Source organism: Haliotis asinina, chromosome 11 (genome assembly GCF_037392515.1).
Source record: "Haliotis asinina isolate JCU_RB_2024 chromosome 11, JCU_Hal_asi_v2, whole genome shotgun sequence".
Taxonomy (NCBI): Eukaryota; Metazoa; Mollusca; class Gastropoda; order Lepetellida; family Haliotidae; genus Haliotis; species Haliotis asinina.
This window is the reverse complement of record NC_090290.1, coordinates 42,796,201-42,813,021: the sequence shown is the minus strand read 5'-3', so window position 1 is coordinate 42,813,021 and position 16,821 is coordinate 42,796,201. Positions and strand designations below refer to the sequence as shown.

The following is a 16,821-nucleotide window of genomic DNA, read 5'->3' as shown; positions in this document are numbered from 1 at the left end:
GGATGTTTAACCGGACGGATCCTGTGCAGCATTTTTTTTCATTGGATTAGTAAAACTTTAACTAAATTTATGTATGTGGATTAGGAATTCGCAAATATTCGTGTACTTCACATATATACCCGTTTTGTTATTTAGTAGGGGTAAAATGAGGATAATCCTATCATCTACAAACTCTCCGTCTAACTTTATTTGAATTAAATTTCGGAAAATATGTTACTGGGACATGTCTTTACCCGATATGAATTCAAATGAATCATGTTTTACTGTGGGTACGACATGAAATACATTCACTACTAAGATTTTACGTAGCTTTGAAAGGAATTTCGGTGATATCACAACGCGTCACCTTCATTTGAAGTTAAGAAAATAAACCACGCTAGAAACTACAATATCTTAGTGATATGCATTATTACAAATTTGGTTCTGACAGAGACCATGCATATACCGATATATGCATGGTCTATATATGCATTGTCTCTGGTGCTGACAGACCAACAATTATATCAGAGACCAACTGTGGTTATATGCAGCCTATTTTGGAATCGAGCCCACATTTGTTGTATACAAGAGAAACACAACCTGTGAGTGAGGCTACCTTTACGCCGCTTTCAGCACTGCACCAGAAATTTCACGTCGGAGTACACCCGAATTATGGGTCTCATGGTCCCCGTATGATGCATCCTAGTTTCCTAGACGAGGTTCAACAGCCTGTTAGCCATAACACCTAGGAGAGCCACAAGTGAGTGAAACTGGGTGTGGCGCAGACAAACCATGGATAACAATCACGGCGAATACGGGAATCGAACCATCGATCAGATAATAGCACTTGACATGACTGAGCTGCACCCGAGACCAAAAACCCACCTACATATTCATCAACAAAGAGGTTTGGTAGCATATCTATAATCTCGCCGTTCACGGTGGCTATTAACGTGTACATATTTTAATCTGTTATTACGAGAAATACGTTTATGATGTTAGTTAGACTGAGCATCTGTCTGTTTATTCTTTTTCTTGACACACGTATAGCTGAACGACGAAACTGACTAGTACTTATACCATGAATTGCAATCTAACTTGCCTTCATAATTGTTCCCACCTTGACAATTGAATAAATAGGAAATACGTGTTTAGGGGACCGTTCATAATTTATGGCTCGTGGAGAGTGATGAGGATATTTACAGAGAAACATGTACAGTGTGAATTCCCCTCTCAACCCCTTAAGTCATAATGTTAAGCACAATGGTTCAATATGTTTTTGTACAGAATTGCTGCCTTCTGCCCAACCCTCCCCGCGTCCTGCCAGTACAAAAGGGTCACCCTCATCACCCCTCAAAATCATCAACAATCCTCCATCTAGATCTGTTTCCCCCGCCCCCTCCCAACCACCTGCAATTTATGAACGGTTCCTACCACGAAACAATATATTACTCTTCATGGTGTGATATTGTGGCAGTCTGCAGGCCGAGCATGGAAGCATGCAAACTGGAACCTTTAGCTTGTCCTGACATTAAATAGAAAAGGCCGTTCTCTGAGGATATCCAGCCACATTTTCAATGAGCTCAAACCCCGAAAATCACGAACAATGAGAGCCGAGCGCACATGCAATAACTATATTTCAGTTTCCACTGAAAATGTTGGGGGATTACTTTTAGACTTTACGAAAACGGAACAAGCCGAATGGACCAGGGGGAAGGGGAAAGAGAAATCGATGACATCACAAAAGCATGACGTCGTGGTAGTGCTTGTAACATTTCTGTCACGGTGTCACGAGAGAACACAAAATTACGCAAATGTCTCGAAAGTATTGCACAAATATCGCACAAATAAACTGAATGTATGAAAATGTATGAATGTAGAAAAACGAGACTCTATAATTGTTTCTGCATTTAAATAATATCAGAAAAATATCATGTGATTTCATCCGGGCTACTTTTACAGTGACAGTACCCTAGCAACGCCTGCCATCTCTGCACATTGTCACTTGACTGTCGCATCTTGTCTACATGTCTGTCTTCCTTTCGTCCTGTTTTTCTATGGGTTTCTTCGTTTAGCATCGTTGACATGTATCACAGAAACTCTTCAGGTATTTTAGTTCCACTGTATTTCTCTTTTTGTTTCTTTATTTCACTGTTTTCAATATGTTTGTTCTATTTTTCTGACTTGTCCTTTATTTCAGACCCTTAGATTAGAGTCTTTAGTTTCATTTCCTAAGCCTACCGACTTATGGCAAGGAGGGTTTTGAACCAGTTTGCTTCAATGCACTAGGACAAGGTAAACGTGTAACATTACTTTGACTGTGTACGTTGAATTTAGTTGAAAATTTGAATACGAGTTTCCAGTAATTCGTCAATTCGAATATTCCGCCCTGAAAACTTCGAAACCTTTCGCCACTCACATCTAGACATCTTAACACAAACTGAAAGTCTCTGGAGAAATATCTCGAATTGGTATATAAAAGATGATACAATGAATTCAAGGAACGGTTATTTAGGTGCTGTAGTGTGATATAGGTAGTGTAATATAAATAATTTGATCAACAGCTAATATCGTAAATAAATCTTAGGAAACATCAGCTGTATGTTCTACGGTTGCACATGGTTTATGATAGAGAATACACGTGTTGAAGGATCAGTCAATGTTTTGCTCTATTTTGTCTTTATTTGCACTTCTATGTCGTTCCTTCTTTGAGTCAACACCCAGCAGGAATGGAATAAAACATATGGATGAAACTGTGGTTGTTTCCGTATGAGGTATGAATTTGCAGACGATGTCCGATATTTCTCGAATGCCTGAGATCTCAGAGATTATCACTGCCTGTTTTTCCCCTTTTCAGGAAACAGTTCTAATATTTCTAATTCTTCTAAATTGCGACCCAGACCTAAATTTCTAAATTGCACGATAATGTCAGCTTTGTTTCAGAGCTGTACACTATATCTTGACAACTAACTGATTCAATAAATTCATGATTTGTGATTCTTCATTGCATTTTTGATTGATGTATCACTATTTCTCAAACATTAAGAAAACGCAGCGGGTCCAGTCAGTTCAAATCCTTTTGAGAGTGATTGAAATGAGTCATCACTATCACAACACATTCTAAAGTGTCTACACTGAGTCACTATGCTGGCTTAGTTTCTAGGAAAGGCCTCCTTTCTGTGACATCGCCAGCTACACATTTGTCACAGTGAGAGCTACAGATTCCTCACCTTGCCAACACTCTGCCATGAGAATAGCTTCAGTGTCTGTGGTGTGTCCACATTCTGTGATAGTAATAGCTTCTGTGTTCACAGAATGTCCACATTCTGTGATAGTAATAGCTTCTGTGTTCACAGAATGTCCACATTCTGTGATGGTGATAGCTACAGAGTCTGTAGTGTGTCCACATTCTTGTGATAGTAATAGCTACAGTGTTTGTAGTGTGTCCACATTCTGTGATGGTGATAGCTACAGAGTCTGTAGTGTGTCCACATTCTTGTGATGGTGATAGCTACAGTCTGTAGTGTGTCCACATTCTTTTGATGGTGATAGCTAGTCTCTGTAGTGTGTCCACATTCTGTAATGGCAACAGATATAGTTCCTCTTGACAAGTGCATTTTTTACATTGCATCTCTTTTAAGTTTTCAGGTTTATGTAGAAGACTGAAACCCAGCTACTCATATTTGACATTATGTGAAAATTGACATAGTATTCAGCATAGCAGATGGTTATGTATAGATGGTTAGACTGAAATGATGGCAACAGCAGAATCATGAAAGAATACACAGTGTATTGTATGTCACGTTATAATGAAGATCAAACAGTCTTTGTTTTATTTGTCCTGGGTGCAAAAACTCTTCCACAGTGATGCAAACAAATTTTCTGTCTACAGGTCCAGGATTCCCTAAAAGGGAGTCCAGAGCTCGCACTTCAACACGGAATCAATCCTACAACTGGATCTCTTCTCATGGAAGTTTTTCAGACCCAAACTGCCAGGACAACCCTCAATACTCCAACCTTGTCCGAGCCTACACTACCCTGGGTGCATCTGACACTGGGATACATTGGAGGTCAACTCAGACGTGTTCCGAAGGTGGCTTCTGCCATGTTGGTAAATTTCAGAAGGGAGTCTCACCTTTGAACCGCAATCCAGATAGCGCTTCAGCCAAAACTATTGACACTGGGAAGCACTGGAGGTCAACTCAGACATATTCTGAAGACAGTTTCTCGAACACTGGTAAATCTGAGAAGGGAGTCTCACCTTTGAACCGAGCTCCACATGGCACATCTGCTAAAGTTACAGACACTGGGATGCAATGGAGATCAACTCAGACCTATTCTGAAAATGTCTTCTCCAACACTGGTAAATCTCAGAAGGGAGTCTCACCATTGAACCGCACTCCAGATTGCAGTTCAGCCAAAGTTATTTCACACATGGAAGAGTCCATCTGGTCTCCTTTCCCTGCCAGAGATGGTGTTGCCAGGACAACAGATAATGATGTCAAGAGAAATATCCAGCCTTCTATGTCTAGCCATAAGGTAATCATTCATCATTCAAAGATAAACTTTATATCTTCCACACCCCTCAAATGAACAAACAACAAGTCTTGACAGGGCGGATGGGTAGATGTGGGGTGACACAAATCTCTTCAGTCTCACTGACCCTGAACCACATTATTGTCCCATCCACGTAGATGTTACAGGAATACAACATCCCTAGATGAAACAAGTGTGATTTAACCATAAGCAGTGAAAGCTACTGGGAATCTTTTAAGTGTAGTATAGGTATCGAAGATATAAGATCTCAGAAACTTAGTCAGGAATTGGGATAGAGATCTTTGACAATGGGCCATTTTCTGGATTATCAGTGATTTTATGACTTCCACTTCCCTTGTATCAATATTAACCTATCAATATTAGAAATTCTATGGAGCCACTTTTTATTCTAATGTGCAAAATGGCCACAGTCTCTCCCAATCCCTGTTTCAGTCATTTCTGGCATTTTCCACCATCATATTGCAGGAATAGTGCTAAAAGTGGTGTAAAAGTAAACTCACTCACTCACTCACTCACTCACTCACTCACTCACTCACTCAAAAATTTAGTTTTAATTACCATTCAGATCTGTAACCATCGGTGTCCTAAATCTGCTCTATGACAGAGGTTTGCCAACATCCCCAAAGTGTAATGCTTTTAACAACCTTAAATGTACATTTAAATGTTTTAAACACCATCGAAGAAGCGTTAATTCATTTCATTTAGCATTAACATGAGTTGTATTGTTTTATAAAGTTAACAGTCTTAACTTTAGAAATAATTCTAAGAGCATACAATGGAGTATACGTGTGCACATATCTTCAGGCTGAACTGAGAATCGAACAAGCCGCAAGAATTGCTCTTCCTTCCTCCCCATCGGATGAAGACGTCTCTGGTGAGACAAAAGTTATGACCCCTGAGCAAGTGTCTGCTCAGACAAGAGTTATCACCCCTGAGCAAGTGTCTGATAAGACAAGAGTTATAACTCCAGAGCAGGTGTCTGATAAGAAGAGAGTTATCACTCTGGAGCAAGTGTCTGATAAGACAAGAGTTATTACCCCTGAGCAAGTGCCTGCAATGAAACGTAGCTCTAACACAGCAGCAGCCTCTGTTGTAAAACCAAGCTGTTCACAGCCAAAGGGAGAATCTGCCTTGTCAGACCTTGAGGCTCGTCGTCAAATGGCATTAAGAATGGTAAGTTTTTAATTCATTGGATTCTATAATTGAGAAACAGTTACATGTACCACATTGTATGTGCAAATACACATATATGTTGTGTAGTTCTTACACAAGCACAGGAGTGGAATGAAGTTAGAATTGTTCAGTTTGTCTTCAGCAACCCATGCGAAGGATCAGGTGGCCAGGCATGGTTTACTCAGCTGACACATGTCATTGTATTCCAGTCTCAAAGATCGATCATCATGATGCTTGGTTGTATGGTCCAGGATTCATATTTACAAATAAAGGGTTAGAAAAAGAAACTATACTCTGGTACACATTTTACATGTTATGGGAGTACGCAAATTACAAATGGATAGTAGGCTATGACCAAGACGTGGGACTCAAGGGACCATACTTGGCCATGACCTCGAGATGGGAATCAAGGGTCCATAATTGGCCATGATGTAGGCACTCAACCTTTTCCTTTGTCCAGCAAAAAGGGCATCTGCTTGAAAACCAGCAGATCACTTGTTGACCACTGGTGGCGTCTTACCAAAAGACATTAAATGATTATATTTGTTGTTACTGTGCCTTGTGGTGAGGATACAAAGAATGGTTGAGTCGGAATCTGTGTACTTTTGATTGATCAAGGATGATAACCTCATCAACCATGGGAAACATTACATCCAAGATATCTGGATTCAGATTCTGGAGCTGCAACGTCAAGAGATGCAAGACTCTGGGGACGAATCCTTCTCTGATTCTGACAGTAGCGCCTGGGAGACCCAATCTGACTCCTGCTCAGCAACATCTTCTGCAACATCAATCACTGACAATGTGAACTCCCCTACATTCCCGAATGAGGACTCACACCTCACTGCAATCTTGAGGGCAAGACTTGCTGCAGTACATATCCCACAGGTGAGAAGCTGAAATAGCATTAATTACCTAGAGTAGTCGTTTGTAGTTGTTGTAGCTGTTGTTGGTGATAATTCACATGTAATGTCGCTTGATTACTCGGGGTAGGGGTAGTTTACCTCGGCTGCTGCCAGTATGCATGTTTAGTTATTTTTAAACTGTGATGATAGTAGTTTAGCTGTGGTACTGTTTGTTTAGCTGTGGTTTAGTTCAGTTGCAGTGCTGCTTGTTTAGCTATCGGTAGTGTAGCTGTTTAACTGTCGTAATGGATGATTGTGATAATGGTAGTGGTGGTAGCAATAATTCACATTGGTTAACGTAGCAGAAGTTTAATTAGGGTAGCTGTAGTTTCATTATAGCACAGGTAGTTCAATGGCAATTGTAGTTTGTCTCTGTTGGTTGTAAGTGGTGAAATGACTTCACTGCTACGCTGAAAGTTTATGTAAGTGAAAGTGCTATACATACTTACTTCCATTCAAAACCACAGCAAAATATTATTCTGGAAACATCGGAATGCAAACAACTGAAAGCTATTTTACCTGTCTCTCGAATTCTGGTATAGAGTCTGTGATTCTGATTTCTGTTCATTCAGGCCCGTAAATCCAAGAACTCAGTCTCTCTGGATGAGAAGCTGCACGCCATCAGATACAAGCCACAGGTGAGTCTCTTCACTTATGATTCATGCAATCCTTTACATAAGTAAGGTTGTCTCATACTCATAGGCAACATTCAGGAAATGAAAAGTGAAAGAAAACCAAGCTGGGGTTCGAACCACGGACTGAAGTCGAATGCTTTGTCCACAAGATCAAACAGGCTAGCCCCCACCTCATATAACTGTCAAGGTACAGGATGACCCAGTGCCCTATGAGCAAGTCTCTAGGAGCATGTATCGTGTGTCATGATGGGGTAGCTCATCTGGAATAAGGGTGTAGTCAAATCCAAGTTGGAAAAGCTGTCCAAATACCGATGTGCTTCGTGTGCTAATGCTGAAAAAGAAACTAGCTGTTGTGAACTTGTCTGTGAAGAATAGTCTCCCTTTACCTCTACAGTGAAAACTGTATCATCTATATCCGTAATTGTTTCATAACCATTTAAGGGAGATAACTATTTGTTTAATCTGTAATCTTTCAGGGCCAGCCCACTCACTGTGAAATGCACATTGTCTTGCCTCTATTGTCAGTAATTCAACTTAATTGACAGAAAATTAACTTGGGTTAGAACTGGTCTTCAGCAAACTATGCTTGTATAACCCACTTATGTTGATCCATGCTCATGATGTAAGTCACTGGATTGTCTGGTCCTTGCTCAGTTACAAATAGACTGCTGGCATGTACTTATGCGTGTCGTAAACAATAACCAAACAAAAAAGAGCTAATTAATTTAATGGTGTTTCTTAATCTTTCAGCCTCGAGCCTTCACCCCATGGTTTGATGAAGACATGGTAGGTAGATTAGTTATGTGCTATGTGACATAAAGTGTCAATTAATAGAAAAATATACACTTGCGTTTCGAATTTAAACCCAGAAATTTCAAACACAGGCAAACACAAGTTGCCAAAATACTGACAATGTTAAGCTCTCCTGTATATCTCTGTCACAATAACATTGCTAGCGTGTTTCATATTTGGGTTCTCTCTTTTCACTTGCAGTTTATGATATTAGTGTATTTTGTGGTGTGGTGTTTGTCGTAACATGTACTGTAAGAGTGGTGGGGTAGCTTTGTGGTGGAAGTCATGCCGAAGACCCAGGTTTGATTCTTCATGTGTACAATGTGTGAGGCCCATTTCCAGTCACCGGTCACCGATCACCAGTCACCTGTTGTGTTCCTAGTGTGTATGATGGAATGGTAGACTAGGTGGCTTAAAACTGTAACCTCTCTGTCCTAATGTGTAATGTTTGGTATGATGAATATGTGGCATATATGTATTAGCATTGAAGTTATTCCAGTTCAAACTACGCATGTATATGGGACAGCGTCGTTCAACTCATCCTTCTACAGGTGTATTCAGTCCTTCAGGACAGTTACACTTTCGTGCCTCATTAAATGGTTTATGTTTTCACAATCAACCTTTTGCGGTAAAAGTTGAAGTTTAAAATGAATCACTTTCCGCAATTTCCATTTACATTTCTTCTACAAAGATGCCTGACCGTGGTGATGATGGTATTCAGCAATCCAGGCTTGTTTTGATATGCGACTTATGAGACCGGGTGATTGGACTTGCTGACTCGATTAATGCATGTCATCGTTTCGAAGATCAGTGCTGATGATGTTTGTCATAGGAATGTCTGCTCCAGACTCGATTATTTATACTGTCATACAGCTGCAAAACAACAAACAGTCTCAACATGTAAATCATTCTACAAAACATGTTGTCTCCTCTTCCAGGTAGATTATGACAACAATGTCGTTGGTCTCCTCCGGCCGCCTGCACGACCAAGAGCCCCATATGAGGGGGATGTCATCGCTACCCTTGTCCCCCCCATGTCAAAACTGAGTCTCAAACACGTCCTGAATGTAAGTGAATCATGAGAGTTGACTCATGTAGCAGTATCTATAACACTCATTTTAATTTCATATTGACATGACTTTGTCATGAAGGAGTAATGTGGATTGGTAAGAACTTCTGGTTATTGTTCCTGTAAAATATATGATTTGATAAATGATTCTTGAACAAAATGTGGGATGATGGACTGGGTGAGTAGATGGATTTAGTACTGTTATTTTGAGGCATTGAATTCCTTTCATCATATTTTAATTGCATAAATCGATACTCATGATGTTAATCCCTGATTTCTCCATCGTCATATAGCTGTATAATACTGACAACAACACAAAGTGTTTTCAGTCAAACTGAGACCTTGTTTTTCAGTGTGCAGATTGTATTTCAAAACCTGCTGGAAATTCTGAAATAACATGACTTCTAGTGGATGGAGAGTCTCCCCAGAATGTGGAAAATAAATGTACCTTCTGAAAATATTGTGTTGGCATCAATCCAACCATAATGGCAGCATTGTGTCTGGCAGAAGTGATAGTCATGTTTTCTTGAGAATGTGGCACTCTCTGTCCTTTAATTCCATGGAAACCTCCTCAACAACACATCTATCATTAATATTACTGCTTGGCAAGTATTAGATGAGCCAGCGAAGTGAACGGGTTTGTGACAAGCAGGCAGGGCAAGTAATCTGGACAAATACACTTGGTTGCTACGGGTAGATTGGCGATTAAGCACGTGCAATACATGCTGACCGTGGCGTGAAATAAATACTGCTACTGTTTAAAATGTGTCTCGAAGAGCGATTTAGTTCAGCAAAACACCATGACAACACAAGAGGAAATTGAACTTTTCAACATTTACATGACAACCTGTTTCCCTCTTGTTTCAAATGGAATGGGGGTGGTGTTCCCGTATGTGTGTAGGGTCGTTTGTCAGGTCATGGCTCATCTAATAATTGTGAAGCAGTAGTTTCTAAAACATATCACCTCTTCCGCTGTTGTGAGTCACGACCTGAACTACAAACATTTTTTATATTCCAGGTTGGCTCTCGTGACGGCGGGGATGATGAGCATGTGCCCCAAGCCAACAGCAGAAAAAGGCAACATGATGATGTCCCTGAAGTGGGAGGTATTAAGAGGTCAAGGACACAGACGTCTGAAACACATCAGCCCATTAAAACAGTGACCTATGGCAAGAGAAAAGCTGTGGAATTTGACGATACCCTTCATGGCACCAAGCGGATGAGAAATTAGACAGATATGATAGATTACATTGTGACTGCATGTGTTCATCTTTATGTGTGTGTCCGAGCATGCATGTGTGAGTGAGAGCATGTATGTCTGGTTATGTGCATGTGTGCGTGTGTATGGTTGTGCAAGCATGAGTTTGTTCGAAAGAGAGTGTCGAGAGCTTGAGCGAGTGGAGGGTGATTTTGTTGTGAAAGGATGAATCTCAGTTCACTTCCTGTATATATTTAACATTTAATTTCTAGTGTATGTAATGTTGTAGCCTTTGCCATAGCACGTAGTGAAAGTCAGATATTTTCCTTATCACAGCCATGCCTAATGTCAATCTGGTCTAGACCTATGTAAAGTCAAAACCACAGTCAATGTCAATCTGGTTTAGACCTATGTAAAGTCAAAACCATAGCCTGTTAAATGTCAGTCTGGTCTAGACCTATGTAAAGTCAAATCCACAGCTAATGTCAGTCTGGTTTAGACCTATGTAAAGACACTGCCATGCATAATGTCGGTAAGGTCTAGACCTATGTAAAGACACTGCCATGCCTAATGTCAATATGATCTAGACCTATGTAAAGACACTGCCATGCCTTAAATGTCAATCTGGTCTAGACCTATGTAAAGTCAAATCCACAGCCAATGTCAGTCTGGTTTAGACCTATGTAAAGACACTGCCATGCCTAATGTCAATATGATCTAGACCTATGTAAAGACACTGCCATGCCTAATGTCAATATGATCTAGACCTATGTAAAGACACTGCCATGCCTAATGTCAATATGATCTAGACCTATGTAAAGACACTGCCATGCCTAATGCCAGTCTGGTCTAGACCTATGTAAAGTCAAAACCATAGCCAATGTCAGTCTGGTTTAGACCTATGTAAAGACACTGCCATGCCTAATGTCAATATGATCTAGACCAATGTAAAGACACTGCCATGCCTAATGTCAATATGATCTAGACCTATGGAAAGTCACTGCCATGTCTACTGTAAAGTTGACAAGCATACCAGATATCACTCCAGTCCAGACAAATGTAAAGTCCCACCACTGGCAGATGCTGACCAAAATTTGACCTGTGTAAAGTCACAAGAGGTCCAATATTATGCATCGATTTATTAATAAGTCACAACCTTTTTGAGACACAACTAAGTCTGATGGCATTCTGGCAAGATACATGGTAGTATTGGCTGGTAGGATTTGATTCCAGTTTAGACTGTAAATATCTTAAGAGTAAAACCGATACTTCAACCATGTTTTTGACACATGCACATTGCGAATGAACATGTTTCAAAATGCTGTTGCCCTTAAATACATATTTGTGGTAAATCTGATTTTAATCACAGCTTCCTAAGGTGACATCAAGGCACATTTTATGAACTGCTATGACAGTGCATCAACATACGATGTATTTGATCAATTATAAAATCGTTCTTTTCAGAACACTTTCATATGCCAAAACAGAATCTTTGATATGTTTGATTCTCATATCATTATTTATACTAGTGATGTGTTCAGAGTAGATGAACATGATTATTCTAGGTAGCATTAATTGTTTTGTATATTGTGGTTACTTTGTACTTGTATACACTGGTATACAGGAAAATCTGATTTTATTCATATCTGTTTACGGAATGTTCTCCATACTAAAGGCTACAATCAAGGCACATTCTGATATCCTTTTTAGTGCTGTGAAATATAAAAGTACATCAGCATATGATTTGATCTAACAATATTTTTATAAAGCTTTGAAAATCCCTAAACAGAATCATTGATAATTTGTGATTGTTGTACCATTGAACATGATTACTCTAGATATTTTTTTTGCTTGTATTTTTTTTGCACATAGTGAGTATTTTGTACCTTGTATTCACTGATGTACAAGTAAGTCTGATTTTAATCATAGCTCCTAAAGGCATGTGCTCTTTACTAAAGGCACATGCTGGTATCCTATTTAGGCTATGAAAAGTACATCGACATATGATGTATTTGATCTACCATTTTTTAACAAACCTTTAAAATCACAAAACAGAATCTTTGATAATCCGTGATTGTTGTACCATTGAACATAATGAATCTAGATATTGTTATCATTTTATTTGCATATACTGGGTATTGTGTGCTTTGCATTCACTGGTATACAAGTAAATTGATTTTAATAATAACTCCCTAAGGCAACAATCTTGGCACATTCTGATATCCTATTTAGTGCTATTCAATATACAAGTACATCAGCATATGATGTATTTGGTCTACCTTTTTCTTTGTTAAAAAACTTTTAAAATCACAAAACAGAATCTTTGATAATTGTTTGAGTGTTGTAACACTAAATGTGATTACTCTAGATATTTTTTTTCAGTATTTTGCTTATGGTGAATATAATGTACTTTGTATCCACTTGACTGTGAGTAAATATGATTTTGTTCACAGCTCCCAAAGGAATGTTGTTTCTACTAAAGACATGTTCTGGTATTCTGTTTAGTGCTATGCAGTAGGACAAATGGTGGACAGCATATGATGTATTTGATTGATGAGATTTTTTTGTAAAAAAAACGTTCAAAATCATAAAACAGAATCTTTGATAATTTGTGATTGTTGTATCATTGAACATGATTACACTGGATATTTTTTTATTTATTTATTTTTTTTTTTTTTTTGCATATAGTCTATATTTTGTACTTTGTATTCACTGGTATACAAGTAAATCTGCTTTTAATCGTAACTACCAAAGGTATGTGCTCTTTACTAAAGGCACATGCTGGTATCCTATTTAGTACAATGAAAAGTACATCAACGTAAGGTGTATTTGATGTACCTTTTTTCAACAAACCTTTAAAATCACAAAACAGAATCTTTGATAATTTGTGATTGTTGTGCCATTGAACATGATTACTCTCGATATTTATTATTTTTTTGCATTATAGTGAGTATTTTGTACTTTGCTGCATTCACTGGTATACAAGTAAATCTGATTTTAATTGTAGCTCCCAAAGGTACGTGCTCTTTAGTCTGTACTATAGACACAGTCTGACATTCTATTTAGAGCTACAACATGTACAAGAACATCAGCAAATGACGTATGTGATCTACCATTTTTCTTGTTAAAAAGCGTTCAAAATCACAAAACAGAATCTTTGACAATTTGTGATTCTTGTATCATTGAACATGATCACTAGATATTTTATTCTTTTATTTATTTATTTATTGCATATAGTCTATATTTTGTACTTTGTATTCACTGGTATACAAGTAAATCTGATCTTAATTAGAGCTCCCAAAGGCATGTTCTCTTTACTAAAGGCACATGCTTGTATCCTATTTAGTGCTATGAAAGTACATCAACATACGATGAATTTGATCTACCTTTATTGTTAACAAACCTTTAAAATCAAAAAAAGAATCTTTGATAATGTGTGATTGTTGCACCATTGAACACAAATATCTAGACATTTCTTTCATTTTAGCATATAGTGAATATTTTGTACTTTGTATTCACTGGTATAAGAGTAAATTTAATTTTCATTGTAGCTCCCAAAGGAATGTTCTATTTCGTGCTATGAAATATACAAGAACATTAGCAAATGGTGTATTTGATCAACCTCTTTTCTTGTTTTTTTAAAAAACATTCGAAATCACAGAACAGATTCTTTGAAAAAAAATTTATTATCTTATCATTATTTACACAGGCAGTGTGTTCAGTACAGATGAAGCTAAACAGATTTTGATACTTTGCATATTGTGGCTACTTTTTGTCACTGGCATACAGTATATCTGATTTATACTTCCTTACTGAAGGCTGCAATATTGGCACATTCTTATATCCTATTTTTGCACTTTTAAATATACAAGTGCATTAACATATGAAATAATTGTTTTACCATTTCTGCACCTATTTAGCACATAGTGCATACTCGATTGTGGTAGTCATGTGAAACCAACGTGCTACATTTCAATGGAAAATTGTTGTTTTATATAAATTTATATATACATATTTCCTAAAAATATTTACACTATATATTTTTAAAGTGTTTCTTGCTATCATATGCTTGTTTACATATTCAATACAAGTTTTAAAATAAAAATGTTGATTTTGATGAATGTCATGTTGTCCTTTCCCTCACTAACCATCTGACATGATCTCTCATTTCTGCATGCTCTTTCAAAAACATTCGTGATTGATAAGGTAGTATTCATTCAAGATGTTTTGCACTTGATTGAAAGGTACTTCAGTTGAACCATGTTTGTGGAAAACTTCCTAATTCCAAAGGGCAAAGGGGTAGTTCGTTCGTAGGAAGATATGACAAGTAACCTCTGTGGGAAGAGAATGAGGGGTAGTGAGCCATGCCGAAGATCAGGCCAAGTTCGATTCCCAATATAGATAAATTCAGACATGGCATATGAACACATATTTTCATAACTTAGTTGCGTCTATTCAACTAAAGTGAGTTAGACCACCCTTTAACATCTTATCAAAAGGTGTTTTTTTATACGTCAGAGTCTGAAGGTTTATCAACCAAAATCATTTACAAACTTGATAATTGTATGAAACGTTTTACAACGTAAAATTCTAGCAAACATTTCATACATGCATATCAAAAAGTTCCTATTTATGGGCACCATGATGCATGTGGAGTTATTTGTTTACAGCTGTTGCCATGATTGTTCCCATCATCAATGACTGTTTTTGTTTATAACTCATTAAACCGAAAATTACAAATATTTCAGAAAACGATGTTCCTCCATCAGAAGTATGTATTTCCTGGCCGAGTCAAATGATTCATATGAACCCAATGAATTCAATCAGACAATCCAGTGGTAGAGAAAATAAACATTAACCTGAGCAAGTTGCAGACATAAACATTCATGAACCTAGTCAGTGACCCTGACTTTTCCTGACACCCAGTAATCGTCTCTGACAAGCACAGTTGAAGAAAGACCAATCCACATCTTCATAACACAAAGGTTAGCTTCATTTTGGTTTGTTGCTTAATGCTGCACTCAGCAATATTCAGGCTATATGGCAGCAGGCTGTAAATACAAGGGTCTGGACCAGACAAGCCAGTGATCAAAAGCATGAGCATCGAACTATGGTTGTAAGATATGCAAGGTTATAGAGTACTGCAGCAGCCCAGATCACAATACAGCCACTTTACCCTACTGTTTCCCTTGAGTCAGTGACTGAAGTAATACATAATGTTTGAAACAGTATTCACTTACAAGGCACATCAGCTTAACACTGAGAATTAAAATCCTAAACAGACTCAGGTCATAACCACTCAGGTAATTTTTCACCCTGTGAGCTTGGGCTCTCAAAGCTCTCTTAGAGCTAAGATAGTCGTAAGTTAATGTATAGTTCTTATGACCATGTGAACTCCTAGTGAGGTTTGAAAATCTAAGCATTGGGTTGCAGAACTTTGAACCACTTGGTTGCTGGCTCCAACCAGTCAGTGAATCCAACACTCCCCAAAACAATACCAATATCTCTGTCAAGATTTCCAATTCTTAGTTCTCGTAACAATTTGAAAACCAAATGAAAACAAACTTGTGCTATTCTTTCAACTTTTATTTTTATATACAAGTATATACAAGGATAGTGATGCGTAATTAAAATAGGCATTATATACAAAAAAGCCTCCATTCCTACCTACTCATTCTCAGCTCAACCTACATCATGCAAACGCTATGACTATCAAAAGCATGTTGCCAGGTAACAGCCATCCAAAAAAGCATATGTAAATATGACTCGAAGAAGTAACATCATCACATAAGTGACAAAGTTTTAATTACTCATGGTCTTGACGATATCCTGATAAAGTGCAGCATTCCCCATGATACAAAACTCATCAGTGAATTAGGTGTAGTATTGCTCTGAACCATATTCCAGTGAGTTTAAGTGAGTGCGTGAGTATGGTTTTATCCCCGTTTTAGCAATATTCCAGCAGTATTCCAAAAGTGGACACCAGAAGTGGCCTTTGGTGTCATAAGCAAACATTCTATCCACTAGGCCGCCCAAAAGCCCCTAGAACCGCCAAAAAGGAGGGTAAGTTTAGCTTTACGCTGCTTTTAGCAGTGTTCCACCAATATCACGAAAGGAGACACCAGAAATGGGCTTCACACATTATGCCCTTGTGAGAAACCCAACCAGGACCCTTGGTGTGATGAGCAAATACACAAACAACTAGGCTACCAAATCACCCCTTGGAAAGCCTAAATGAGTGAGTTGGGTGTTATGCTGCTTTCATAATGTTAATATCATGTTGGGTGTCACCAGAAATGGGCTTCATACATTGCAGTGATGTAGGGATTCCAACCAGGGCCTTCAGTGTGATGAGCAAACACTCTAACCACTGAGCCACCCAACCATTACCCAAGTGGATAAGTATAGTTTTATGCTGATTTTAGCAATGTCCAAGCAAGACATTGTACCCATGTGGGAAATCCAACCCAGACCTTTGGTGTGATGAGCAAACGATCTATACCACTAGGCTTC

General features: G+C 38.3%; 1 protein-coding gene across 1 annotated transcript; it reads left to right on the top strand.

Moving 5' to 3' along the window:
- The first annotated feature begins 3,294 nt into the window (after positions 1–3,294).
- LOC137255445 (uncharacterized) lies at positions 3,295–10,341 on the top strand. Its single transcript, XM_067792885.1, has 9 exons — positions 3,295–3,355; positions 3,872–4,518; positions 5,341–5,421; positions 5,560–5,709; positions 6,382–6,597; positions 7,187–7,252; positions 8,000–8,035; positions 8,980–9,099; positions 10,129–10,341. The coding sequence occupies exons 1-9, from the start codon at positions 3,295–3,297 to the stop codon at positions 10,339–10,341; spliced, it is 1,590 nt and encodes a 529-aa protein (XP_067648986.1).
- Positions 10,342–16,821: the final 6,480 nt, after the last annotated feature.

Excerpts from the sequence above, each read along its gene's own strand:
- LOC137255445 (XM_067792885.1), top strand. The coding sequence starts at position 3,295 with ATGTCCACATTCTGTGATAGTAATAGCTTCTGTGTTCACAGAATGTCC. Across the intron at positions 5,422-5,559 it reads ACGTCTCTGGTGAGACAAAA|ACAAGAGTTATTACCCCTGA; the intron begins GTTATGACCCCT and ends GTGTCTGATAAG. Across the intron at positions 5,710-6,381 it reads GTCAAATGGCATTAAGAATG|ATTCTGGAGCTGCAACGTCA; the intron begins GTAAGTTTTTAA and ends ATCTGGATTCAG.